The sequence below is a fragment of the Miniopterus natalensis genome, chromosome 7, assembly GCF_054644295.1.
Source record: "Miniopterus natalensis isolate mMinNat1 chromosome 7, mMinNat1.hap1, whole genome shotgun sequence".
NCBI lineage: Eukaryota > Metazoa > Chordata > Mammalia > Chiroptera > Miniopteridae > Miniopterus > Miniopterus natalensis.
Window position 1 is genome coordinate 26,913,456 of NC_142087.1, and position 27,291 is coordinate 26,940,746.

The window sequence follows — 27,291 nt, forward strand, 5'->3', positions numbered from 1 at the left end:
GGAAGAAAGGATGACTTTAGTTGGATCTGTCCCTTATTCTCATTGGCCAGAACTGTGTCACATGGCCGTGGCTAGTTCCAGGGATAGTAGAAAAGCTGAGTGTATTGTCATCCTTCCTCTCTCTAAAAAATCAATGCACATATTCTCAAGTGAGGATTAAAATAAATAGGCAGAGGACCTGAATAGACACTTCTCCAAAGAAGACATACAGATGGCCAATAGATATGTGCAAAGATGCCTGACACCCCTAATCATCAGAGAAATGCAAATGAAAACCACAATGAGGTATCGCCTCGCACCTGCCAGAATGGATATCATTAATAAATCAACAAACAACAAGCGCCGGGGAGGGTGTGGAGGAAAAACAACCCTCATGCACTGCTGGTGGGAATGCAGACTGGGGCAGCCACTGTGGAAAATAGTGTGGAGGTTCCACAAAAATGTAAAAATGAAACTGCCTTATGAACCAGCAATTCCAGAATTGGGACTATATTCGAAGAAACCCAAAACACTAATTAGAAAAGATATATGCACCCCTGTGTTCATTGTAGCGCTATTTACAATAGCCAAGGTATAGAAGCAACCTAAGTGTCCATCTATAGACGAGTGGATAATGACTTTCAACAGCCATCAACCTTAAAGACACCGAGAGTCTTATAATCTCTTCATTTCTCTTCCCAGTTCAAGCGTTGATATTGCAATGTGTTAGATGGAGTTTCTTGCCTCGAAAACAGGATCAATATGTAATATTGGAATGCAGTCTTGGAGAAATGGTTTATGGACTCCCAAATGGCATTGGCTATTTTAGTGAGTTGAGTATGTCAGCTATGAATGGCTTATTTAGGTCTTGGTTAATCCAAAAGTGGGCAACTCTGTATTCCAATTACTGCATCTGGCTGTCCTTTCAGAGATCATGATAAAGCCTGCGTATCATTGAATCAGCCAAGTCATTATACAAGAGAGAATCTGAGTCTGTTGCAATTTGGGAATGTGTATTCTGACTCATCTACAAAGCTATAAAGTACAGCATTAATTTTTTAATTGACATATTTAAAATACCCCAAAGGCAAAAAATTTTGTACAGATTATGAACCAACCAATAAATAGAAAGTTATTTTTAAGGCTTCTGTGCACACCAGGCTTCTTAGCCTCCTCAGAGAGTAGAAAAGGGTAAGACAGAGTTACTACCTCTCCAATCTCCTACCACCTACAAAAATCACACAAGAAATCCAAATTCAAGGTAGACAAATCAGAAAATATGGATAGGAATTATAAAATACAGGTGGAATCACACAAACCAAGGGAGCAACTGTTTGGATTTATGGCCTTGCAAACCCTTATATGCAAATACACTTATATAAGTGTGGTAGTATGTATGCGTTCTTATACATAATTTAACAAAAAAAGAGATCATACACTATTTTATAACACTTTTCAGTGCAGTGTAAATGCCTTTACTTGTCACTAAATATGAATTTACATAATCTCTTTTAACAGTATCTTATTGATTGATGAATTGTAGTTTATATAACCCATCCCCTGTGGTATATTTTGTTAGGTTTTGATCATTTATTATAGTCAGCATTTTGGAAAAAATATCCCTGGTTCATGTTTTTGTGCACTTGTCTGATATTTCCGCAGAATCAGGTGTTAAGATGTATTTTAGCATCTTACAGTCTGGTTGAAGAGACAGAACTCATACATGCAAGAAAGAAAGCAAGTTCATAAAGTGGGGAGGGAGGAATGTCTAAATTAGTTCAACAGCCAAGAGCCAAGGCCAGAGAGACCATTTCACGCTTGGGTCGCTGCATAAGGCTTCGTGAAGGAGAGTTGTAAGTGACAGAAACTTAAATCGAATCAGCATAGGTGCAAAGGATGTATGATCGGCTCATGAAATTGTTAGTCCACTTTGATTTCAGACTGAGCCGGCTCCAGAGTTCACATGGTGTTACTGGGCACGCGCGCGTGTGTGCGTGTGTGTGTGTGTGTGTGTGTGTGTTTGTGTGCCATCTCTTGGTGTGAGGTGCATTCTGAGGCAAGCTCTGTCTATATGGCAGCTGCCTCCAGTAGCTGCAGACTCGGGTGGTATTTATGTGCCATAAGGAGAGAACCCCTCCCTCCCAGCTGCTCGGTTAATCCCTTGCAGAACTTTTGCTCACCCGCCACTGTACAAAGGCAAGTGGGTGTTCTGGTGGCTAGTTTGGGTCATGTGCCTGCTCCCTGTGGTGAGGGAGGTGGGCAGCGTGGGACTGAAGGCCCTTCGCGCACCCATTAGATGCTTTGGACTGCAAGCAGCAGGGACACTCCAAATCACTGGTCTGTTTGCCAATATGTTATGTTATGAAGTCCGGAGGTGTAGAGTGGACTCTAGCACATGATCCGTGGCTCAGTGATGTCATTAAGTTGACCGAGGCTCAACTTTATCTCAAATCAGATTTCCCTCAATATGACTGCCGATGGCCATCTGGACTCCTAGCCTCTTTGTCCAGAGACAGCTCTTAAGGGTGAGAAACAGTGCCCTCTGTCAAGAATTATAAAGCCTTTTCTGCCATCTGATTGGACCAGACCTAGGTTGTGTGCCCGCCTTTGAACCAATAGCAGTCACCAGGGACTACTGCACACTGATTGGCCAATCGATATCTACTCCTGGAGGAAAGGGTGGGGTTACCTTCCCCTTGGGATACGTGGATATTTGAATGAAACTGGAGTCCCATCAGAAGGACTGGATGACGCACGCTGGGTGTCAACCAACAATGGAATCTGAGTAAAATTTCATTAGTTAAAAAGGAAACACTGAGCTGGATAAGGTAGAGAGGTGATTTATGGCCTGGTCATAGCTGACCAAAGATGTGAAACAGGATGACAGAGGCTGTCCTGCAGGGAACAGGAGAGCGAACAAGTTCCATTTGGAAGTAGTCATTTATCTGATCCTTTATTGCTAATGTATTTATTGAGCACCTGCTATGCACCAGGCCCTATGCTGAGGTGAGTGCTGGTGATAAATGAGATAGATACAGTTCACATTCACATGGACTTCCAGTGGGAAAGACAAAAAACAAATGAATTTCACAGGTAATGTGTCAAGAAACAAGGCAGGGTGGGGGGATAGGGAGAGATGGGAGGGAGAAGAGCCCAAGGTTGGCATCGATCTGGGGACCTGAAGGACATGAGGAAGTGAGCCAGGGTGATCTGGGGGGAGTGTATTCCAGGCAGAGAGAACAGAAAGTGCAAAGGCTCTAGGGCAGGGGTCCAGGGCATGTTTGGGGAGCAAAGGGGTGGACAAGGGGGAGAGTGGCAGGCAGTAATGTCAGGGAGGAGGCATGAGATCACGTGGGGCCTCGCAGGCATTGCAAAGACTTCATACCCTGAGTAAGATGTTGAATTCTTGATGACAGAGGATGTTGTTGAAAGAGGGTGGCCAGGCCCTCAACCTGTGGCTCTGCCCTGACTCTGGATTTAACCCCTTCTCCTCTCCTCTCTTCCAGGCCATGTACATGTTCTACGCGCTGGCCATTGTATGTGACGACTTCTTCGTCCCCTCCTTGGAAAAGATCTGCGAGGTGCGTGCCTTGATTCTCACCAGCTCTCCCCGTTCCGTTTGGCCAGAACTCCTGGTGCTTTTCGTGTCCCACTTCCGATTTTCTTTTTCTCTTTTAAATTCTGCTCTTCCATTCTCCCTGTCTCTCCCCCCATCTTCCTCTCCGCCGTTCCCTTCTGCTTCATACCCTCCTTTGGTGCTTCGTGGGTCCTTGTGGAGTGAGAGCTCTCCAGCGGCACGCGTCCATCGCTCTTCCTCTGTGTATATGTATAGAAATGCTCCAAGCAGAGGCCTGAAAGGTGAGAAGATGAAAGAACAGGCCACAGAGACTTGGAAACGGACTCTTCAAACCCGCCCAGTGACGCTGGGCTGAATACCAAGTTATTGCCTTCCATCGGAAAATACTCAGCTTATCTAGAACACTTTCTTTCTCTTGCCTCTTTCATCTCTTTGCCTGGAAGCTTTCCATTTTATTTTATTTTTGATTCAGAATCACTTTCCAGAAGGGATCTCTCCCAGATGTACCTCGCATCTGGAATCTACGTAGTTCTCAAATTCTGTTGTCCCTCCCTTGCCTCCCTCCCTCCCCGCAGGTGTCAGATTGAGCAGGTCTTGGGGACCAGCAGGGACCAGATGTTCCATTTCTAATAGGTTTCCAGGTGCTGCTGAAGCTACCGGTCCAAAACCACACTTCGAGAACCACTAACTCAGGCAGTTTCCTCTGTATCCTGGAAGTCTGTTGATTTTGTGTACTTAAAAAAGTAAAAGAATCGAGGCCCAGGAGCGGGTCCCTTATACCGTGGAGGTAGGAGGAGGAAGGAGCGAGGGGACAGTGGGCAGGGGTGGAAGCCCTTGTTCAGAGCGTTAACCTGAGAACAGGCTGCCTTGTGTGGAGATGAAGGAGCGCTGAAGCCCTTGTCACTGGGGTCATTTGTGATCCCTGAAATACCACCATGTGGTGGCTTATTTTTCATGCAAAGCAAACTACTCTCTCTTCTCCACAAAGATTTAAAAGAACATAGCTAAGTCCCTGTTCTAGCAACATCTACACAGTTCTCAGAATGTGTTCCACTGAGCCGAGGAAACCCGTAGAACCGGTAGCACAGCCAGAGGAAGCGAGACGCAGCCCAGGGTGGTCCTTCCATCAAGGGCCATAGGGCGCAGAGCAGCCCCGGAGTGAGACACACCGGGGGCTGGATGAAGTGCAGGGACATTGGAAAGAGCAGAGGGAGGAAAGGGGAGGACAGGCGGTTCAGCCAGGGGACCAGGCAGGGGCTAAACCGGAGCAGCCTGGGAGGCAGGGGCTCCAGGGCAGCGCATTTCCAGGAATGATGTTTGAGCAGAGAAGACTCTGAGCCACAGAGCCAAGCAGGGAACCGAGGGCTGGAATCTGCGTGGCGAGCCTGGAGCATGCAAGCCTGGGTGTGAGGAGTTGTGCAGTGCTCAGGAGGGAGCTGGGAAGCCTTTTGGCATCTGTGTTCAGTAGATGGAAGGAGTCTAGAGGCAGGAAGACCCCTTGATGGTGATTCTAAGAGTCCAGTGAGATGCTGCCAAGGCCAGAGCGAATTAGGAATGAAAGAGGAAGGGATAGAAGGAGATGTGGAGGGAGGAGCCACCTGAGTGGGTGAAGGAGAGAGGAACTGGAGGTGATCCCAAGGTGTGGACTCCAGAACTAGCGCCCCATCAGGGAGCCCGAGATGGAGAAGACAGCAATGCAAGGCTCACAGCTCCTGGCAGGCCTTGGCAAGCCACCCAAGGAATGTGAGCTCTGCTTTAGGTGACCTTCCCACAGATCCCTGCTCAGAACCCCGTGTGAAGTTTAGCTGTTCAGTGAAGAGCGAGGAACCCCAGGATTCCAGGTCAAAATGCTCCATTAGGGCTCCTGCTGAACACTTGCTGGTCGGTGGAGCCAGCAGCCTACACCAAGGCCCTGCTGTCCCTCCCTGGCTGAGCAAGGAAGTGCAGCTGCCAGTGCCCCTGGGAAGTATCATTCAAGGCTGGCATCTCTCAGCTGGGGCGCAAGGGGAACTGGCTATTTACTGATGGCCAGCAGCTCACTTTCTGAGTCATGATTGAAAGCAGAAACCTAACATGCTAACCAGCCTCTGATGTGTATTTGTCTTGCAAATCACCTTTGGATTAGCCGCCAGGGTGACCTGGAGAGTTTGTTGCATAGAATATCTTGGCAGAGCTGATGCCTCATTACTTTCTACTCACCCCTCACTCTCCCTGCCCCAGGCTTCAAGATTGAGGATGGGAAGCGGGTTTCAGGAGGGTGACCCTCGCCCACCCCCTACGCCTCCAGAGCCTCTAAGAATCAAGGCTCGAAAGCTGTTACCATGAGCCTAATTTACCTGAGATCAGCATGGTATTGAAAAACATCAGGATATTTTGCATTTTTTAAAACGTGGATTTTTGGCATCTCAAAAAATAAGGACACTAGGATGGAAGGCAACTAGATTTCAGGTGGTAGGCACACAGTAGAGTATATAGACGTTGTATTATAAGCATAGACACCTGAAACTTACATGATATTATTAACCAATGTCACCCCAGTCACTCTAATTTAAAAGTAGAGACATTTGGAAACTCAGAGGAAACTAAGTGGTGCTGCTGTCAGAAAGGAGGTGAATGCCTGCTGAGCCCCACACTGGCCACTCCACTCCTCCCTGCTATCTGCACCGCCCCCGGGGGCATTGGGATTGGGGACCCTAGGGCTTGTCAAGAGCCTTTAACTCGAGTGGCCATGCAGACCTGATCTTGCCCCTCGAGGAGGACAATGAGAGGAGCTGTGGCCCAGCCTGGGAGGTCGGGCAGGAGTGGCCGGGCTCTGGGAGGGGGAGGCAGAAAGGGTCAAGCTTGAGACCGGGGAGTCACAGGGTCCCCAGGGGGAATTCCACTCACCTGTGCTTTGTCCTTGCTCCTTTGTAGCGCCTGCACCTCAGTGAAGATGTGGCTGGGGCCACGTTCATGGCGGCGGGCAGTTCTGCCCCAGAGCTGTTCACATCTGTCATAGGTAGGTGACACCCTGGGGACGTCTCAGCCCCGCCCTCTCTAAAGGACAGGGGCTCCATGGCTACTGTTCATTGTTATCTTATTAAAGTAATGCTTTTACTTTGCGTGGACATGTCCCAGACCCAGTGCCAATGCTCTAGTGGGACAGTGTCCCCAGTGCCAATCGGAAAGCTCTCCAACCCTCGACGGTTCCCTGTGTGTCCTCTGTGACCAGTGTAACACAAGGAACTCCTCCGCACACACTTTGGAATACAACCCGCCACGACAGCCAGGCTGAGGTTGGCTCTGTGTTTCAGGCGTCTTCATCACCAAGGGCGACGTGGGAGTTGGGACCATCGTGGGCTCGGCGGTGTTCAATATCCTGTGCATCATCGGGGTCTGCGGGCTCTTCGCTGGGCAGGTAAGAGAGGCGGCGGAAGGTGGCTCTGGGGACGGGAGCAGCGCCAGCCTGGCAGGAGCACGGCCAGCGGTCTTGTCGGAGAGCGACGACCTGGCTCCACACCCCCGGAGGCTGGGCCAGCCGGGCCCGGGACTTCTCAGGCCCCATCCTTCGGGCTCCGTGTTGATGGAATATGGGGTTCCCAGGTTCACGTGAACAATTAACCAGCCCGAAGATGTGGGCCACGAATCCGAAGGTGTCATGCCCATTCTGATAGTATTGATCTGAATTGGAAAACCTAAAACAATTTTAGGTATGGTTTTGTCTCATTGGAAATAGAGTAAAAAAGAGAGAGGGTGGGAGACAGAAAATTACACAGTTTTTTTCCTGCTAAAAGCAATCTGTATGCATCACAGTTTAGGGCTCGGTCTATCTTTATCTACATGAAGCATTTTATTTACGTGTTCACTTTAGGTTGCTTTTGGGTCACGAGGGATTTTGCGTGCCTGCATTTTACCTATGAAGACTGTTCCTCTGCTCGGGGGGTGTCGTGGGGTCCTTGTCCTTTATGAACTCTGGTGTGCTTTTGGAAAGTCTTGGGAAGGTACCCCGAGGTCACCGAAGTGTGAGCCTTTCTGGCATCCATGGCGTTGCAGCTGCAAATGGGTTGGCAGCCGTCCTGCCAGCACTCATGGCCTAGTTTCCTTGTAGGAACTGTATTTAGAAACAGCACGATCTTGAGCTCTCTGCCCAAACACCCAGGATTCTGAGTATCTTCGAGGAAACGTGACTTCTAGAAGCCCATCGAGGGTGCTCCACTTGCAGTATTGAGGCACTTGGTGGTCTAAACGAGCTCTCTGGCTGTGGAAGATACAGGGTCTTGGTGGAAGTGGCCAGTCGGTTTGAAGGGCTAAAGAAGGCTCCTGCGAAGTTTCTCCCACGCCCTTTTGCAGGCCCCTCGGCCACTTCGCCGGCCAGGGACACCCCATGCAGCCCGTCTCTCTGACACAAACGAGAATGTAACAGCAGGCTGCACTCGGGCCCCCCATGGCTGTTCTCCACTCCTGCTTTTTACTTTCAATTTATTTGCCCGGGTAGCCTGGTGAGTTTGTTACTTCTGGGCGACAGGCAGAGGACACCTTGATCTCGTCAGGAATCAGCTCCAGCTCCCACAGGTGGACAGTTACTTCTGAAAAGGGACAGTGTGGTTATTGAGTTCTGCCCAACTTGTTAGACTGAGCATTTTCTTTCTTTGCCCTTTTGGTCGGTTATCTCTTGTCTTAGATTTTGTGGACCCACAATATGGTGTTTTTAGATCGCCTATAAATGTAGTTAGTACCAAAAAAAGTCTCCCCCTTTGAGCTTTGCCTTCACTTCCATTTGTACTTCACTGGCTCTCACCTGAGTTGGGACGAACTGTTCCATCCTGCAGAAGAGCCTGTTGCTATTAGCGCTCTCCTAATTAACAGTGTCGCCATTAGCAGGCAGTTATTAGCTTGGCCCTTCTTAGTGTTATCATTAGTTCATTAATCATTTGTACCTGAAACCTGATGCAAAGACAAGCCCAGTGAGGGAGAAACAAAGTAAGGAAATGAAATAAACGACTGGGATGTGTCTAGTAAATGCCATGCAACTAATGACATATGAAGTGGCTTGAATGCACGTGTGTTTCATAATGTATTAGCAATGCAGTTAATCAGTTTTCTTGTTAGAACAACTACTTAAAAGGCAAAGTGCTTCCTAAACTTTAGTGAGTGCTGATACCAGTCACTCTACCCCTCCGGAAGGTCTTTGCCCAGCTCATCTCACAGCCCTGCAGCGGTTGAGGAAAGAAGTGTCAAATGTGATGATGTTAGAAGGAGCCCACCTGATGGTGCTGGGTGCCAGCCACTCCTTCTGTCTTTCCTTGTCCTGTGCCTACTTGGAGAGCTCCAAAGCGACACAGCTCTCTTCTTCAGGACTTTGTAAAATCCCCAAAGTCTTTGCAGAGGGAGCATAATCACATTTTGGGAATCAGACTGGCCTGGGTTTGAATCTTCACTCTGCCATTTCCTGTCTGGGGAGCCTTGGAGAAGTTGCTTCATCTCTTTAAGCCTCAATTTTCTCATCTATAGAGTAGGTACAAGTGCACCTACCTCCCAGCATCACCTTAGGGATGAAACATAACATGCTCAGCAAACAGCACCTGGCCCACACAGTAAGCGCTCAACAAAAATAGGACACCATTATCAGCTCTCAAAAGAATAGTGATCCCTGGGTCTCTTGCTTCCAAATTACACCCTGGGCCACTGTGGTAATTTAACCAGCCAGTGGGAGGAACTTACAACTAACTTGCAGAACAGCAGCCGCGTGTCCCGAGGCGAGGGAAAGGAAGGTCAGGGAGAAGGTCTCTCAGTGAAAATCCAAATGAGGAGATGTTGGTGAGAAGAACCATCTCAGAGGACTGGTCCTTGTCTCTGTGCTGTCTGATCGGTGGGAGGAAAAGAAAAATCAGTAAGAAATGAACCATGCCTGGCATATTGAGCCGCCCTCCAAGGCGGGGGAGCCGGTACAGCAACATGTTCCAGCAAAGGATGGTTATTGGCAATTGAACTGATTAATAAATCCAATCACGGGTCTCACTCAGCATTGTGATGTTGCTCCACGCTTTCATTTGGCTGAGAGAATTACCAGCGAGCGCCCACGGGCCTCTCTCTAATGTATTCCTGCATGGAGGGCTGCTCTGACCAAGACTGTTACCCATCTGAAATTAAAGTAATTAAGCCGTAAGGTTTGAGTTCCTGTCTCAATTAGGCTTGTGATGAATTTGATGTAATTAAATGTCTGCTGTATTTGCAGTTTGCAAACATGCCCAGTGCTTCGGTGTTCGCCCAAGGTGCTTTGGGGAGTTTTACGGGACAAGAAGGAAATTGTTTCTTAGAAAGTGGCTTATAGAGTGGTTCTCGGCTTCCCCTCAAGACATTTATAGGGTTGTGGTCCTACAGGGGTTTTTTTATTTAAAAACAAAAAAAATTGTAACAACAAAGAGAGAATACCAATTTATTTCAGTTTTGTAAAACAATGTACTTATGAATTTAAATCCACCATGCAAAGCATGTTAAGCTTTAAAGATATAACCACAGAGAGTAAACAGTTTAACTGCATTCCAGGTTAGGACTTTCATATTCCAGCTACTACAGGCCGGCAGATGGCTCCAGTTTATAATAAAGAGCTTCACCATCAGCTCTCCTGGCATCCTCCAAGTGTACCTGATGTTCATTGGCAAGGTCCCTCTAATCTTGGCTGAGTTTGCAGGCCCCTTTACACAAACCAGAGCAGCACCCAGAGGCTGTACATCTAAATTGAAACCTGCCTTCAAAGTTCAATGTCACTAATCATTATCAGAGAGATGCAAATTAAAACCAGCATGAGGTATCACCTCACACCTGTCAGCGTGGCTATCATCAATAAATCAACAAACCACAAATGCTGCTGAGGGTGTGGAGAAAAGGGAGCCCGGTGCACTGCTGGTGGGAATGCAGACTGGGCAGCCACTGTGGGAAACAGTATCAAGATTCCTCAAAAAATTAAAAATGGAACTTCCATTTGACCCAGTGATCCCACTGCTGGGAATATAGCTGATGAAACCCAAAACTAGTATAAAAAAATGTGTGCACCCCTGTGCTTATTGCAACTTTATTTATGATAGCCAGGATCTGGAAACAGCCCAAGTGCCCATTAGTAGATGGGTGGATAAAAAAAAGCTGTGGGACATTTACACCATGGAATACTATGCAGCTGTAAAAAAAAAAGAAAAGAAACTCTTACCCTTTGCAACAACATGGATGGACCTGGAGAATATTATGCTGAGTGAAATAAGCCAGTCAGAGAAAGACAAATAACATATGATCTCACTTATATGTGGAATCTAATGAACAAAAGAAACTGACTAACAAAACAGAAACAGGTATGGATACATGGAATAGACTGACAGTTGTCAGATAGGAGGGGGTTACAGGTCTGAATAAAAGAAGGTGAAGGGATTAAACAAAAAAAAACCATATACATAACACATAGACACAAACAGCATTTTGGTGACAGCCAGAGGGAAAGGGACTTGGAAGGTAGATGGAGTTGGGCAAAGGGGGCAGGAAATGGGGAAGGAAAGAGACTCTGCTTGGGGAGATGGGTGCACAATGCAGGGTGCAGGTGATGCTTTGTTGAGTTGTGCACTTGAGGCCACCTCAGCAAGCGTTGATAGTTTATGGAGGGAGAAAATACTATGAAATTCCACTCCATGAAGAAAATGGCACCAACTAAAGTGAAGACTCTGGTTCCAGGCATTGTCTTGAACATTTGAGTCACTGTCCGAGCAGAGGGAACATGCCATTGTCCCTAGGACACTGTAAAAGGTTAGTCTGCTAACCTCTCAAGCTGGAGTCAGAAAGCAGCAATGCCACGGGCAATAGGAAGAGGTGTGTGCTGTGACCGCTCCCATTCCCTGCAGCAGCGAAATGCTTGAGGAGGCTACAGAAGTGTGGGGAATCCCTTTCCTGCTGGGAGACCTTCGTGGTGTCAGGCTGTGGGCTCCCTCAGAGCCCAGTGCATCTCTGCCCATTTCCCACTTATCCACAGCACCAGAGAATTGCCACCCGCAGTAAATGCTCAGCGGGTCTTTGATAAGTGACTGCTTAACTGATATGATGCCCTTCACACAGGTGCGGGGGGTATATGGACCAGAAATAGCGTTCACAGTGCCCCATTCCCTGGCACTAACATGCTCAGGAACTATTTGGCAGGTGCCTGAGGAGTTAGATGAATGCACAGATGAGTGTCACAACCTGCCACCAAGTACCCAAAAGACAGGGTGGATTGAAACAGCGAAAACTCTTTGAACATAACCTGAGACACAGTCATGAAACAGAATTATCGGTGTTACGTGATTTTTCATTCACTGTGCAGGTACAGGGCATACAGAGGTGAACAAGAGAGGAAAGGTTCCTGCCCCTCTAGAGCTCATAGGCCAGCGGGGGATCACAGGTAAAAAGCACGGAAACCAATACATGATCGAGTAATAATACAAAATGTCCTTGAAGGAAATGCACTGGGCAGTGGGATGGGGGCTGACAGTGGGAAAGAGGGGGGAGCAGCTTGGCCAGGATGGTCAGGGAGGGTGTCTGCAAGGAACCTCAAGTCGTGACAACAACTTCATATGAAGCTCTAGGCTAGAAACTGCCAGGTGAAAAAGCAGTAATGTTCAGACAGGAGAAAGCAGGGCATGTTTGAGGGCCAGACAAAAGGGTGGAGCCTTGTGAAGGGGGAGCGTGGTCGAAAGAGAGCTCTGGCAGGGGCAGATCATGGTGGGGATTTGGGTGCAGTGGGAATCCATCAGAGAATTTTAAGCTATAAAGTAAGTAAAATCTGATTTATACGGTGGCAGATTCACTCCAACTACTCTATGGAGAAAGGTACCCTATAGTGACAAGACTGTGGTAGGGAGACCAGTTAGAAAGTCTTATGGTGAGGCATGAGTTGAGCTCTGGGCAGCGAAAACAAGTGGTTGCTGGATTTGGAATATTTTTGGAGGTGACTCAGGAGGGTTTGTTGATACTGGAAACGGGGGTAATAGAATGAGATAAATCATGGAAAACTGGGATTTCTGTCCTGAGTAACATAAATGGGTCCTGGCTCTACAAGTAAGTACAAATTGGTCATGAGAAACTAGGAGAGATTGTTTTCAGAGAAGAGCCAGCCTATGGTCTAACATATTCTGAAGTCTTCTGTGGTGTGTCAGATCCAGAAACATGGTAGGATCACTGAAATACATTATGAAGTTTTATTTTTTAATTGGAAGCTTAATCAGCCATCTGTTACTCACTGGCCACATTGCGGGACAGTTTTTGTCACTAACAGCCCTCCCCAACCTCATTGAGCAGCTCAGCTCTCTTATGGAGCTACTCCTATTGGCATCACTTGCAGTGAAAGCCCTGATTAGCTACTTCTGGTACCCCAAATACAGTGATACCTGAGTCCTGGGCAGCACTGCTCATCGCATGTCAACTAGTCTTTGTGAATTTGCAATTGGCACTTATGGTTTTGCATGTGGTGAAGCCAGACCAGAACAGTTGAAATCCACGGCATTTGCGATGACTTGACCCATCATAGTTCCTCTCATCTCTTGGCCCCCACCCCTTCCCCCTGCTTACCTTAGATCCACAGAAAGCTGGGGTATTTTATCAGATCATGCTAGGCTACAGTACCAAGAGAGTCTTTCATCAGCCAACAGGGGCCGAGTGTGCAGTTTTAAAATGGAGAGACAGGGGAGGCAACCAAGGGATTTTTTTTGGTTATTTTTCTTAATATAACAAAACACTTTTCCGACCCACTCGTTTTTATTCTGGCCGATCTCCTCTTATTTATGTGAAATAAGGCATTTATGCCCTCCTGGTCCAGCTGCTCCTTCCTGCAGGGGGAGTCTCACTCTGGATTTAAGTGGAAACCTTAAGACTGGACCACAGCCTGAATCTCCGAGTGAGAAAGAAGCAAACGTCCTTCATCTTTCCAGATAGCGTGCAGACCGTTTGGGGCAACAGGAGAGCTCATGTACCAAATGTCTGGCTTTTACAGGCAAAGTAAGATAGAGCAGAGGTTGGCCTGAGGCAGTCCGTTCCCTGACTCCCCCAAGGGGCTTATTTTCACAGGGCAGGGAGGGGGTTTGTCTTTCTCCTTGTAATGGACACATGAGCTGCCACTCCCCCCAGATGGGAAGGAAAATAGCTTCCGATTGCTCTATTTATTTGTGACTTTTTCCCCCCAAGATCAAACCATGGCTGCAATTGGGGCATGGAAAATTAGAATTAGGATACTTGATGCGGGTGCCAGCAGCTGGGAGATTCGAGGGCCAGGTGCAGCTGCCGGACAACAGTAGACCCCCCGCCTTCCTCACCTGAAGATCTTGGTCACTGTACCGTAAACTTCATTTTTTCCACTCTCGTGCTCTGTCTTTGATCACTGCAACATGCAACTTCTAGAAACGTGGGTCCCAGCCTTCCCATAGCATCTTTGCTATTTTTCCCTTTTTTCTTCTTTTTAACAATATATAACACTCTCCTGGTCCCAGTCGCTGTCTATTTTTTTTTTTTAAATAAAGACAGTTTTAGTATTAACAGCTAATCTTTATTGGGGTCTCAGCTGAATTATTACAAAATTATATGTATTAATTCATTTAGACCTTATATCAACCTGATGATGTAGCTACTGTTTTTGTCGTTTTACAGATGAGAAAATAGAGCCCGGAGAGGGAGATGGAGAGACTTGCTCCAGTCACATCAGGAATAGCAGAGTTGGGGTTTAAAGCAAGGCAGTCTTGTTCTGGAATTTGTTTCCTTAATCTCTGTGGGACAAAAACCAGCAGAGCAGAACAATGCAGAGGCCCTCTCATGGTGGGAGGTTGTAGAAGAATCCATCTCCCGGCTGAAGGAGGCCATCCTGGATGGTCAGGCAGCTTTCCTCTCTGGTCTAGAAGTCGGCAGGTGTGGGGTATCCTTGAACCTCCTGTTTTAGAGGCTTTTGTAGAAAGTACTGAGGCTGGCAGCTGAGGAGTTGTCTGGGAGTGAAAAACAAGGCGACGTCTCCTGGTAGGAACTGGATCCTATTCTGAGCTGCCTTTGTGCATGCCCTGAGCGTGGCAGGATTGAAGCGGCGTGGGGCTGAGTGGATGGTAAGGCCCTTTCTAATGCCAATACACTGTGGCACTATGGCCTTCCACAGCATGAAGCCGCGGAGAGCTCACCTGCCTGTGTAGACGAGGCTGCCCCTTAGCCCCAGGTCGGCTTGTCTCACCCATTCTGCCCTTCGCCTCTATTCTGTCTTTTAGGGGAGTCCACTCTGTTCCAGGTATAAGGAGGAAAGGTGCAGAGGACAGCCAGGTGGCTTTTTATGTGACCCAAGGAGACAAAGTGTGGGAGTAGCCCAGTGAAATGTTTGTTTCTTTTTTGGAAATGCGTTTGTTTCACAGCCCTTGGATGGCTTGGTTTTGCTCGTGGTACCTGTAAAGGCCCCGGGGCTTGGTTGAAGGCTCAGGGAAGCCTTCCTGAGACAAAGCCTCAGTGCTCCCCGCACAAAGCTGTGAACCAAATTGGGATGGAAATCCTGTTGCTTTTTCCCACGTGATGGGGTCATCTCTAGGCCTCTCCTGGCCCCTAGTTCCAGCCCCCAGCCCCTGCCTGCTCCACCTGGACAAATCCCACTTGTGATTTAGAAGCAAAAGGCTCCTTATACATAAGCAAGTCTCTGGCCCTGATTTGGCCAGGGTTGGGCCTGACTTTACCTAATCCCAGTCCTGGGCTTAAGTTTTGTGAGGTTTTGGTCTGAGCATTCCTGGCCATACCACCCACAGCGTCTTCCCACTGAAGATCCCCAACTGTTTTGAGCGAGTTCGCTCAGTGGAGAACGATGGTGCTCGCTGACTTTTTACATCTCCAACTTTGTGGCCCCTAACTCCTCTCCTCACCCAAAGGACATAGCAGTGTGGAAGGGGGGTCCACAGTGGGTATTGCTGAGGTGGTTTGTGTGCTTCTGGTGCTCGAATATCAACAGGCCCCAACAGGGATAAAATCAGTGGGTTTCTCCAATAGTCCAGAATGACTTTGTACTGTGACCGGATCCTTTGGGGGGGTTCGAACACCTGTTCACCCAGCAGGCTGGCCATTGTCAAAGTACTTAACCACCTTTTGAAAACAGAAGTCCTTTCTCCATTAGGAGAGAGGAGACTTCTGAGAACTTTCAGAGTTTGGGTACATTATTTTCTTTCGTTCTTTCTTTAAAATTTGTTGAATTATTTGTTCATTTTGGAACTACGTGTGCTGTCACCTGCCTTGGAACCATGTATTCGCATAATCAAAAAACAAACAAACATACTGCAACTTCCTGGGGTGCCGGCCGCAGCTGTCCTTGGGACCTGCTGCACCAGAGAACAGACAAGCCTTCATCTTTGGGGTCTGCACTGAGCCCCGTCACTTCAGATCCGTGTAAGGATTTCCGAGGAGCCCTGGGACGACAGCAGCCATTATGCCTTGAAGGGCAGCAGAGGCCTTTCCAAGACCCAGACAGCACCAAGGTGGTGCAATCACTTGCTCAATCAGTGAGTGTTTACTGAGCTACAGTTCTGGTGCTTGGGGAGATGATGGCAGGATGGGACAGTCCCCCGAGCTCTCATGCGGCTTATATTCAGTTGAGGAAGGACAGATGGCAAACGAGGACTCCCTCCCTCCCTTCCCTCAGTTCCCTCCCTCAGTTCCCTCCCTCCCTCCCTCCCTCCCTCCCTCCCTCAGTTCCCTCCCTCCCTCCCTCCCTCCCTCCTTCCCTCCCTCCCTCCTTCCCTCCCTCCCCTCCCTCCCCTTTCTTCCCCCTCCCTTCCTCCCTCCCTCCCTCCCTCCCTCCCTCCCTCCCTTCCCTTCCTTCCCTCCCTCCCTCCCTCTCTCCCTTCCTTTTTAATAAATTTTAGCCTTGGTGCTAGGATTTAATAACAACATAGGAGTTTCTGAAGCTGAGATCAACCGATTCTTACTATTTTGAGTAATTTATATTGACTGCCATTAAGAGACAATGGTCCAGCCCCCCCAGGCCGCCGTGTGAATGATCACGAGATTTGTTCATCCGGCACCGTAACATGTGTGTCTTATTTTTGAGAAAATATTTTCTACAGCCTAGGCTTTCTGCCATCTACCTGCAGAGTTTCTGTTGAGTGACCTGATTTTTCAACATCTTCCCGGGCAAGTCTCAACCACCAAATTGTTAAAGCTTCAATTTTCCCCACAAATCATTTTGTTGAACTTGCCAAACCAGAAGAAGACTAGCACATCTTGAGAGCTTTAAAAAGAAAAGGGAAATTCTAGCTACCAGGCTGCTTTGGTCCAACTCCGTCATTCAGTGGTGGCTGGAAGCAGCTGTAAGAGGTTTGGTGGCACCTCAAGGGAAAAAGCAGCCCCTCACCTGTTCTCCTGGCTCCAGACAGCGGTGCTCACTTTCTGAAGCTGGTTCTGACACCGAGCCCAAATCCCAAGACTGGGAGCAGTCGTCCTAAAGCCTGGGGTCATCCTTGGGTTAGGTCTCATGATGCCCTCAGCTGGACTTTCAGTTGGGCCAGAGTGAGCATTTTAGGGAAGGAAAGTTGACCCAACTAGCCAGCCTCCCATTCTTTCACTCCCTGAAGTCACATGGGCCTGTTGCAGTGTGGTAGGAGCTCAGTGCTCAACAAACTTTTCCCTCTGAAAGTTATCCTGGGGTGCAAATGGGGGTGACTGCTGCTGCCTGGCATGTGTGGACTTATTCTAGGTACTGCTCGCTGAGTGCTTAGGGCTTCCAGCACCGGAGAGGTGACATATCACTTAACTGAGCTTTTTATAGCAAGAATGATTCTGGTTGACATTGGTTCAGGCAGGGCCCCTAGAAGTAATAGCAGTTGCTATTGATTTTATTTTTTATTCTGTTGCTCAGAGTGTTTAAAAATTATTTGGTGCTGAAATGCAGAAACATATTTATTGTAGGGGATTTTAAGCTCCAATAAAACTCTCTAAGACCTCTCACTAAATTTGGATCTGAACTATTAATGGTATTCATCTGACTTTGATGAGTGAATTTTTAGAGCCCAAGGAAGTATGCTAGCTGACCTCCTCTCTGTCCATAAATATAAATAGAGAGCATTTGTGCATCCCTCTTGTGTAGGAGGCAGATCAAAGGGGCACAGGGAATGCAGGAGCCAGGATAGAGAGGGAAGAAAGCCAGGGGTGGTCATGAGCCACAGAAGAATGACCAGGACATTTGGGTGGACTGATGCGCAGAGGGGAGAGTGGCTTGTCCACACACACACAGCTGCTGTCGGGCATGAACCGAACCCCACTTTGCGCTTTGCGCCCTACCTCCTTCGGCATTTCCAGCGTGTATGTGGGCAGTGTGTGACCAAGCTGTGCTTTATCTCTAGTTCACCCATTGGACCTGCCTCTCTGCAGCCCCTCAGGCCCCTCCTGAACTAATGAAGATATGTGTAGGCATGAAGGGGAGATGGACAAGTTGAGTAGTGCAGATGGTTATCTTCAAGGAAGCCACCAGAGAGATGAAGCGAATGAAAGATATTATTTGAGAACCTGTAACAGGTGACTTGCCTCCCTCTCCTGCCCCCACTCCCCAGTTGGAACTGATTCTTCAAGCTCCCCCCAAATCTCTTCCTGGACACAAATCCAGTGAACATTTCCCACTGAGCAGACTTCCACCTGCTCTGCTCCATGAAATGCTTTCTTACTCCTGGAACCCCTCTTCTCATACCCCCCAAAGGGAGACATTTCTCCCCCAACGAAGCTGCCCTTAGTCCCCTGTCCATACTTTATATGGGACAAATTCACCTTATCTCATAATTTAAGCCTGCTCCCCTGAGCACCCCACTCTTTATCCTTGGCCTTGACTTTTCTCCCATCCTCAATACTTAGTGTGAAAATGAGCTGTAAGACCTTTCCAACCTGGATCTTTTGGGATGGGCTCCAAGTCAAGATCTAAATCTTGAACTAAACTCTCAGTTCATTGGCGCACTGTCTTTGTGTGTCTGTGTCCTCCAGAGAACAGAACCAATAGCATATAGCATATATATGTGTGGCTGTGGATGGATGGATGGATAGATGGATGGATGGATATGATAGATAATGATTGACTTACTATAAAGAATTGGCTCACATGGTTATGGAGGCTGAGAAGTTCGGGGATCTGCATGGTGAGTCAGCAAGCTGGAGGCCCCAGGAAAGTGGATGGTACAGTTTCAGTCCAAGCCCGAAGGCCTGAAAACCATGAGAGTCTTCAGTGTAAGTTCCAGTCTGAGTCCGAGTCTGAAGGCAGGAGACGAATGTCCTGGCCCAAAGACAGAGAAAAAGAATTCTCTCTTCCTCAGCCTTTTATTCTAGGCAGGCCTTCAACGACTGCATGAGGCCCACCACACTGGGGAAGGCAATCTCATCCAGCAACACCCTCACAGAAACGCCCAGAATAATGTTCAGCCAGATATGTGAGCATGTCATGGCCCAGTCAAGTCGACACATAACAGTAACTATGACACCATCCCGCTGGAGTTCTCCGGGCACCCTGAGTGCACCCCTTGGTTCCTGTCACTCCCACTTTAAGCCTCAGTCTCATGGCAGCTCCTCCACACCCACACCCACCCCCACCCCCACCCCCACCCCCAGCCTGTTGTCAAATCTGATCAGTTCTTCCATCCCTGCATTTCTCGTACCTGCCAATTCTTTGCCAAGCCCACTGACAGCATCCTCCGCTGCCCCTCACCCTTGGCCAACTGGACTACCAGAGTCCCTCACCTCCAGTTCATTTCTGCATTGGTTAAACGTCCTGAGCCTTCACTCTGACCTCATCTCTTGCCTGCAAAGCACACCTTCCACGGCCATCTCGCAGTAGCCAGGCCCCGTTCTAGCTGTCTTTCACCCATGTCTGTCCCCATTTGCTCTCCTCTGTACAAACGCTTGCACGTGTGTTATCCCTCCAGCTGGAATGCCCTTCTGCATCTGTTCACTCCACGGCATTTCCCAGTTTGGGAAGTGCAAGTCGTTTTTGTTCCGTAAGGCTGTATTCAGTGTCACCTCCTGCAAGGAACCTTCCCGGATTTCACCAGGTGGACATAATCTCTTCAAACTCCCGTAGCAGTCCTTCCATTTTACTTTGTTACTCACGTGTGCACATGAGCATCTCTAGTAGACTCCTACACTTGCCTAACCAAACTGATTCTTTCGGTATTTGCCTCCTCTTGTGATGATGGTATGGGAGGGTGAAGATGTAGAGAAAATACATAAATATGTGGACATTAATTAGCGGTATAAGAGTTAAATGCATGCGAAGGCAACGGGCAGTGTGAAGCCACGGGCCGGTGAATGACTAATGCCAAATGAATTGTCCAGTTTTCAGGATCCCAGTGCGTTTTTCTGCAGTGTGAGTTAGAATCGATCCTTCGGCATCTGTGCCACTTGCTGGTGTCATCTCTGCACACTCAATTCCAGGCCTGTGGTTTTAAATACCATCCACATGCCAGTAATTGCAGGCCCCTTCCCCAGTCACCTCCAGGACATCTCAAATATGTCCAGACCTGGACTCCTGAATCACTGCCACATACACTGAGACCGACCATGAGTAACGAGGCTGAGTTAGTGGGAGTGTGCAAGGGAGATCCGAAGATCCACTGGGTTAGCATCTAACAACCCAAATTGAAATTTGCTGTTGAGCTGTGTGTGATGTGTGGTGTATGCGTGTGTGTGCGTGTGTGTGTGAGTGTGCATGTGTGTGCACGTGTGTGTTGATTAGTAAACCTCATGTATTTGCCCACCATCCAAGCCATAATCCCCTTTCTTCAGCCGTAATCTTATAAGCTTTAATTTCACAGACTGTGGTCTTTAGCTTCATCCTTGAACAGACCTCTGTGGGATAGAGGATCTTTCCCATCAATAGTTTAATTCCTTTTCCAGTCGCTTGTATTGTTTGGTTTAGTTTGGTTTGTGTTTTGTTTTTATGTTCTCTTGTTCAATCTATCAGGGAGAGAGCAAGTCAGAATCTAGACATTTTAAATGAATGAATTATGTGCCATCACCTGTTGGGTTTTCTCCAAGTGGTCCCTGAGCAGAATTTTTGGTGCAAGGTGTTTTGGGGGATCAGTACCGGTGAAGGGGCGGAGGGTGGAGGCAGGCTGCTCCCATTCCTGGCTGGCTAGTGGTGGTGAGCAGCTGGGAGAAGGGCCTGGATGTAGGTCCATGGCTGCCATAGTCCTGGGGGCTTTGAGGTGTCCAGTGGAGCTGGTCTTGGCATTGAGATCTTCTCACATGGGCACAAGGAACACCGACCATGAAATTTGTTTCAGGGCAGATCTGGGCGAGCAGGCGCTGGTGAATCCTGTGCTGTTCAAACCAAGACTGACTGTGGGAGGGCAGTTCGGGCCCCTCTCTGAGGTCAAGAGCCAGGGGCTGTCCCAGGGAGTCTGCCATCCACGGTCTGTATCCCAAACCACCCCATGCCCACATACGCACTGCGCCCGCCCCAGCCACTTACTTTCTGTAAAAAGAGCTATTTCATAAAAAGAGCAGTGTTGTCAAAGCGGGAATTTTCGGGCCCAGGTTCAGACAAGGCCGCGGGTTACATAACTCAGGGTAATGAGACAGGGACGCTCGGAGGAGCCCTGCGACTTCTCTTTTTGATCTCCAACTTCCAAGCCAGATCCCAGGGAGCCTTAAAACTCCCCTCATCCTATTTTAAATGATCTCATTTGAGGTGATTTTTCCTTCCTCGCTTTGAATTGGCTTCTCCAATGACATTTCCACTGAGCTTCACCTGGAAATGTGCAGGGGAGGAGTGGCTGCTGTTTTAAAACACACTGGCTCCCGGTGCTGGGGACATTAGCAAAGGGGTCGTGGGTGGAGCCCTCCGAGGAATGCTGTGCCTCTCACCCGCAGCCCCGGGGGTGGGATGGGTGAGACTGCAGACCAGGGCCAGCTCGGGCCACACGCCAGCGGCATCACTGGGGACTTCGACAACAGACACCGCTTTCCTCCTGGCCTGGCGGCTGGAGGTCTGAGGACGCGGACTCCGCAGGGCTGGTTTCTTCGAAGGCTCCTCCTTGGCTTGTAGATGGCATGTGTTTCCCTTGGTCATGCCTCTGTGCATGTCTGTGTCCTAGTCACCTCTTCTTATGGGAACACCGGTTACATTGCATCAGGTCCCACCCGTATGACCTCAGTTTACCTTAATCTCCTCATTAAAGGTCCTGTAGCTGAATGCAGTCAGTCTGAGGTACTGGGGTTAGGGCTTCAACATATGAATTTTGAGGGGACACAATTCAACCCATAACAACCATGTACTACTAACCATGTACTAACTAGGTCATCTTAAGCGAGTATTTTTTATGGCTTTTGTGCCTCTGTTTCTTCATCTGAAAAATGGGCACAGTAGTAGTGCCTACCTCGTGGGCTTGTGATGAAGATTAACTGAGTTAATACCTCTTGAATTGAGTATGAGTTAGGACAGAACAGAAACAGTCATCATGTCAGAGGGAAGCTGAGCAGATTCTCCAGGCACAACCCTTCACTCTCTGATCCATCAGAGGGGGGCGTGCCTGGCTCCATCCTCAGACTCAGCAAGGCCTGTGGTCAGTTATGCTTACTGTTTGTGAATGCAAATGGTTAGGGTTCCCACAAACCCAAAGGTATAATGTCTCCGTGGGCCACCAGGGCATGCCAGCTCTCCCAGCCATCTCCTGTTAACTGCTTTCCAGGACCCACTCCCCATCCCATTCCTGCCCTGCTGCAGTGGCTTAAAATGTGGCAGCAAATTCCACAGCCCTCCTCCCCTCCAACAACAGAGTCTGGCTACCTTCTCCTTGACTGAGTGCCGGTTAGTGCTTCCCTTTCAGCAAATACAGTGAGATCGAAGTGAACATTTTGTGGCTTCCCAGCCTGGATCATAAAAGGCAATGGGACTCCCCCCCGGCTGTCTGTCGCTTTCTTGGATAATGGACCTTTGGAGCCCTGAGCCACCGTGAAAGAGCTGAACTGCCCTGAAGCTTCCATGCTGGGGACACCATACAGGATAGAGAGAGATGCCTGAGGAGCCCCTGATTTCCTGCCTCAGCTGTTTGGATGTTTCCAGCCCAGAAAGTGACATGAGAATAAGCAATCTTCATAAGATTTCGGTCTCCGATCCTCACGCCACCCCGACCGATGTTGAATAGAGCAGAGATGAGCTGTTCCCCATGGATCCACAGGATCCGTCAGCATGAGGATGGTTGGTTTATGCCATCGGGTTTTGGAGTAACTTCTTATGCAGCTGACATAGCTGGAGCACCAACTTAGCTAAAATCTAACCACTTTGGGACAGGCTTTGTGGGGTGCTTTTTACGGCCGCAGCCCTTCCCTTTGGTAATTAGGTTGTAGATCAATGATAAGGGACCCTACAGCCTTTTAGTGTTTGTGTCCTATTTAGATTAGGGAAGAAAATTTTGTTTATTGGCCAGTGACAGTTGAGAGTCTTTAAAGAAGACCAGCTCTGATTATGGCTTGCCACGCGAGTGATAAGTTATGGGTACAAATAATTATGGCAAGGGGAAAGTCTTACTAGAGGAAGGCTGATCAAGAAGGGAAAGATGGCCCGGCCGGGCGTGGCTCAGCGGTTGAGTGTTGACCTAGGATCCAGGCGATCGAGGTTCGATTCCTGGTCAGGGCACATGCCCGGGTTGCGGGCTGCAGCCGATCAGTGACTCTCTCTTCGTTGATGTTTCTATCTCTCTCTCTCCCTCTCCTTTCCTCTCTCTGAGATCAATAAAGATATATTTTTTAAAAAAAGAAAAAAATTTATTTTAAAAAAAAAAAGAAGGAAAAGATGGCAAGTGGGGAATACCTATGGTTTTAGGATACTTTATTCTGTAGGGAAAACAATAGTTAGGACCCACCGAAAGGATCATGAGACACCACCCCACCCCAAAGGCCCTCCTTTGCACATTTAGGGGAACTAGCCCACTTTTATTCCTTGGCTGACTTGTTCCATAACCTCCAATGTTAATTCAGCAACTGGAATTCCACCCAAATCTGCCTAATCTGAGGGTCTCCAGCACATCCAGGCTGTAATCCTGCACAGCCTTCCCATGTCACCTTTCCTCTTTAAACGGAGCTTTTTATCTTCAGGGTGACTTCCAACGTGTTGGAAATAAGATTAAACAGTGATTCTTTTTCCTTTGGGATAAAAGAAATGATGAATTGGGAGTCTTAAGGGCCTGGCAGAAGGGAGGGGGTCGGGGGACTGGGTAAAGGAAGGTGAAGGGATTCACTGAAGAACACGTATGTGTAACCCATAGACAGACAACGGTGTGGTGATGGCCAGAGGGAAGGGGGGATGAGGCAAAGTGGGGGAAACAGGCCCAGGTTTGCTCATGTGGTGGCGGGAGGGTTCCACTGAGAGTCACGCTCAAGGCCTCTGGAGACCGAGGCTCCGAACTGGCACCCGCTGCTTCTGCATCGTATGGCTCAGGGCAGGTCAGTCCAGGTTTCATGGTTTCCGCCTCTTGATGGGAGGAGAGTCACATAATCTTGGGTTAATTTTGCAATCTAGTAGATGGGTCCAGAACTTATATTCCAAGATTAGAAATAAAAATATAAGGCTCGGTTCTCATCCAGAATTTACCGTATAGAGGCAGCCTGAGGAGTGAGAAGTCCGAGTGCAGGTAGAGCTGAGGCTGCGTCTCTTTCCTCAGTGTCTTCCCCCGCGCTGGGCCATCGTTGCGTGCCCTGTCTTACTTGAGGAGACGACGTTTAAAAGCATGCTGATGTTATATAACATATTATGACGACAGTCAGTTATTATTACTCCAATAGGACACCAACAACAAGTTGCTGGATCTGAATTCACCGGGATAATCCCCACGAATGGCCGTCCTCAGCCGGGGCCACCTGTCAGGTCTTTTTTAAGGGATGGAGTTGCAGCTGCTAATAACAGCTGTCAACAACAGCTGTAACGATAACACCAAACCACAAGTTTCTACAGTTTCATTCTTCCTGGGAGCCAAAGTGAATACAAACATAGACTGTATTTTTTATCCCTACGAGGGTATAATTCAGGAACAGTTGGCCACAATTGAATGCAAGTAGTAAGTAACTCCTTAAAATACATATTCTTTCCACGAAGTCCCAACAAGAGTTTGACTACAACATCCTCCTGCTCTAGATGCTTTGTCTGATTCAAATTCCTTTTGGATTGCCCTTGCTCCACTTTTGCCGAATTCTATTTTTCTTCCCATTTATCTATGGAAATAGCTTGTTCATTTTCCATCACTTTAGTCCACCGGACTGTCATTTCGTAGAGTGCTGGTGAATTTGTTTTAGTAACAGTTATTTTTTAATATTACATGGGTTTATAAAATATTTCATCTTAGTAATAGTCGCCTAGTCGAATAAAAATCCATCAGGATTCAGAAAGAAAGGGAAATGAACATTAATGGCGTGCCAACTACAGCCAAGTTTCACAGTGAGGCTTGAGGAGCTCAACATTTGTTGAACAAGCATAAACACTGGGTAATGATAAATGACAGGGATTTCACAAGGAGACATATGAGCACAGGTTGGAGCAAATTTGAAGTAACCTTAAGATTTTAAGCATTTTATTATAAAAATATTGAGTTATGAGTCAAAACACTGTGTTTTACAAAATAATGTAAGCGCATATCCATTGTGGAATATTTAACAAAGTCAAAATATACCAGCTCTTCCTCTTTGTTTTTGTTTGTTTGTCGAGTACTGACTCCTGTTGCTTCTCCCTGTGTCACATTTTGGATGATCAGGAAGAGCAAAGGAAATAAATGTGGAGGAAGCATCATTCTGTGTGACTTTCGTGTTAGTGGGATTTGTGTACAGGGTGGGTAGGTTGAAATTAGGAGCTTAAAGAAGGATTTTGCAATTATCTTTCATTCTCTTGTGATTAGTAAGCCTCTCTGTGGGCAATGCGGGGACTGTCTGACCACACTCTAGGCTCAGTTCAGTATTACAATATTCTTTGGGACCAAGATTGATTCCTGAGCTTCTGTAAATTTGGGCTGTGAGCACTGAGATGATCCAAACAGCCCCCCAACCTGAGCCATGTTAAAGCTTCCCTGTGAGTCAGGAGGAAAGGGTGCAAAGGTTAAAAATGTGGGCTTTAAACATGGGTGAACCTTGAAGACATTGTGCTGAGTGAAATAAGCCAGATACAAAAGGACAAATACTATCTGATTCCACTGACACGCAATATCCAGAGTAGCCAAATTCATAAGGACAGAAAATAGGGTGGTGGTTGCCAGGGGCCAGGGAAGGGAGGGATGGAGGGGTGTTCTTTAGTGGGTATGAGGTTTCAGTTTGGGAAAGCAAAAAACTTCTGAGGGTGGATATGGTGACAGTTGTGCAACAATGGGAATGTACTTAAGTTACTAAATTGTACACTTAACAATGGTTAAGATGGTAATTCTTGTTATGTAAATTTTACCATGATAACAAAAATATACACACAATGTGGACCTCAAACTCTGGCAAACCTGAGTGGGCCTGGACCTGACTCTGCCGCTCTCAGCTGTGGGACCTTGGGCAAGCCTCTCCACTGTCCTCAGCCTCCATTTGCTTCTCTGTAAAATGAGAGTAACCACGTGCACACGCACAAATTGTTGGAAGAGCTGGAGGATGTGGTAGATTCATTAAAGACATCCCACACCTCTCAGGAGCAGTGCTTTGGGGCCCTAGTTGGCCTGAGGAAAACAGTTTGAGCCATACTCTGATTCGAACACTTGATGGGCTTGAAGGTGGCAGAGGTCAGTGGCACCTGGCTCGTGGAGGGTCACAGTGGGACACAGGTATATTCCTTTCCTATTGGCATTACCACAATACTACGTGCTCAGTGGCTTAAAACAGCGCGCACTGGTTTCCTTCCAGTTCTGGAGGTTGGAAGTCTGAAGTCAGAGTCAGCAGGGCTGTGGGATTAGGATGCAGACATCTCTGGGGCCCACTACTCAGCAGCCACGCCAGGCAATCTGTTGCTTGTTGTTTGCGTTTTCAGGAGACCATTAAACAGCCCTTTATGTTGCCACTGGGCCCACTCAAGGGGCCAAGAGCAGTTGTACTGTAGGTGAGGTCAGTGCTGGCAGCAGCTTGGCACGTTCAACGGCCCTGGTCATACAGTCCCGGGCAGTCTTTCGAAACATGCTCAGCCTGGTCCTGCAGCTCCTTGGGCTGTGTGGATTTCACACATGGGCATGCAGACTTTGCCTCTAATGCAGTTTGTCTTGACAGTGAGCTGTAAGCTCCTACAAAATAGGGACCACCATCCATTTTCTTTTAATTACTTGCCCCCCCAAAAGTGGGGGTTTTACATAACGCTTATAAGCGTGAGTTTTTGAGTCAGCTGGCTTCATTACTGGGCATACAAAGCTTAACAAGTTAGCATGGTCCTCAGTTTTCCACATCTGTAAAATGGAGAGAGCATTACGTATGTAGCACTGCATTAGTTAGCTGAGGCTGCCATAGCAAAGTGCCACAGACTGGGTGGCTAAAACAGTAGAAATTTGTTTTTTCATACGTCTGGAGGCTGGAAGTTCTAGATGGAGGTGTTGGCCTGGTTGGTTCCTTTTGAGGCCTCTCCCTTGGGCTTGTAGATGGCCACCTTCTCCCCCGTCTTCACGTGGTCTTGCCTCTGTGTTGTCTGTGTCCTAACCACTTCTTATAGAGACGCCAGTGATACCGCTTTGAAGTCTACCTTAGTAACCTCATTTTAACATAATTGCCTCTTTAAAGACCCCTATCTCCAAATACAGTCACATTCTGAGATTCTGGGAGTT

At 47.9% G+C, this 27,291-nt stretch overlaps 1 protein-coding gene across 1 annotated transcript in view; it reads left to right on the forward strand.

The window, feature by feature from the left end:
* Positions 1-27,291, forward strand: part of SLC24A3 (solute carrier family 24 member 3) — a 318,425-nt gene that overhangs the window by 231,999 nt on the left and 59,135 nt on the right. The window contains exons 4-6 of the mRNA XM_087818590.1: positions 3,486-3,560; positions 6,470-6,554; positions 6,850-6,953. Of these exons, the coding sequence (XP_087674716.1) occupies positions 3,486-3,560; positions 6,470-6,554; positions 6,850-6,953 (264 nt within the window). The remainder of the gene's footprint in view (positions 1-3,485; positions 3,561-6,469; positions 6,555-6,849; positions 6,954-27,291) is intronic.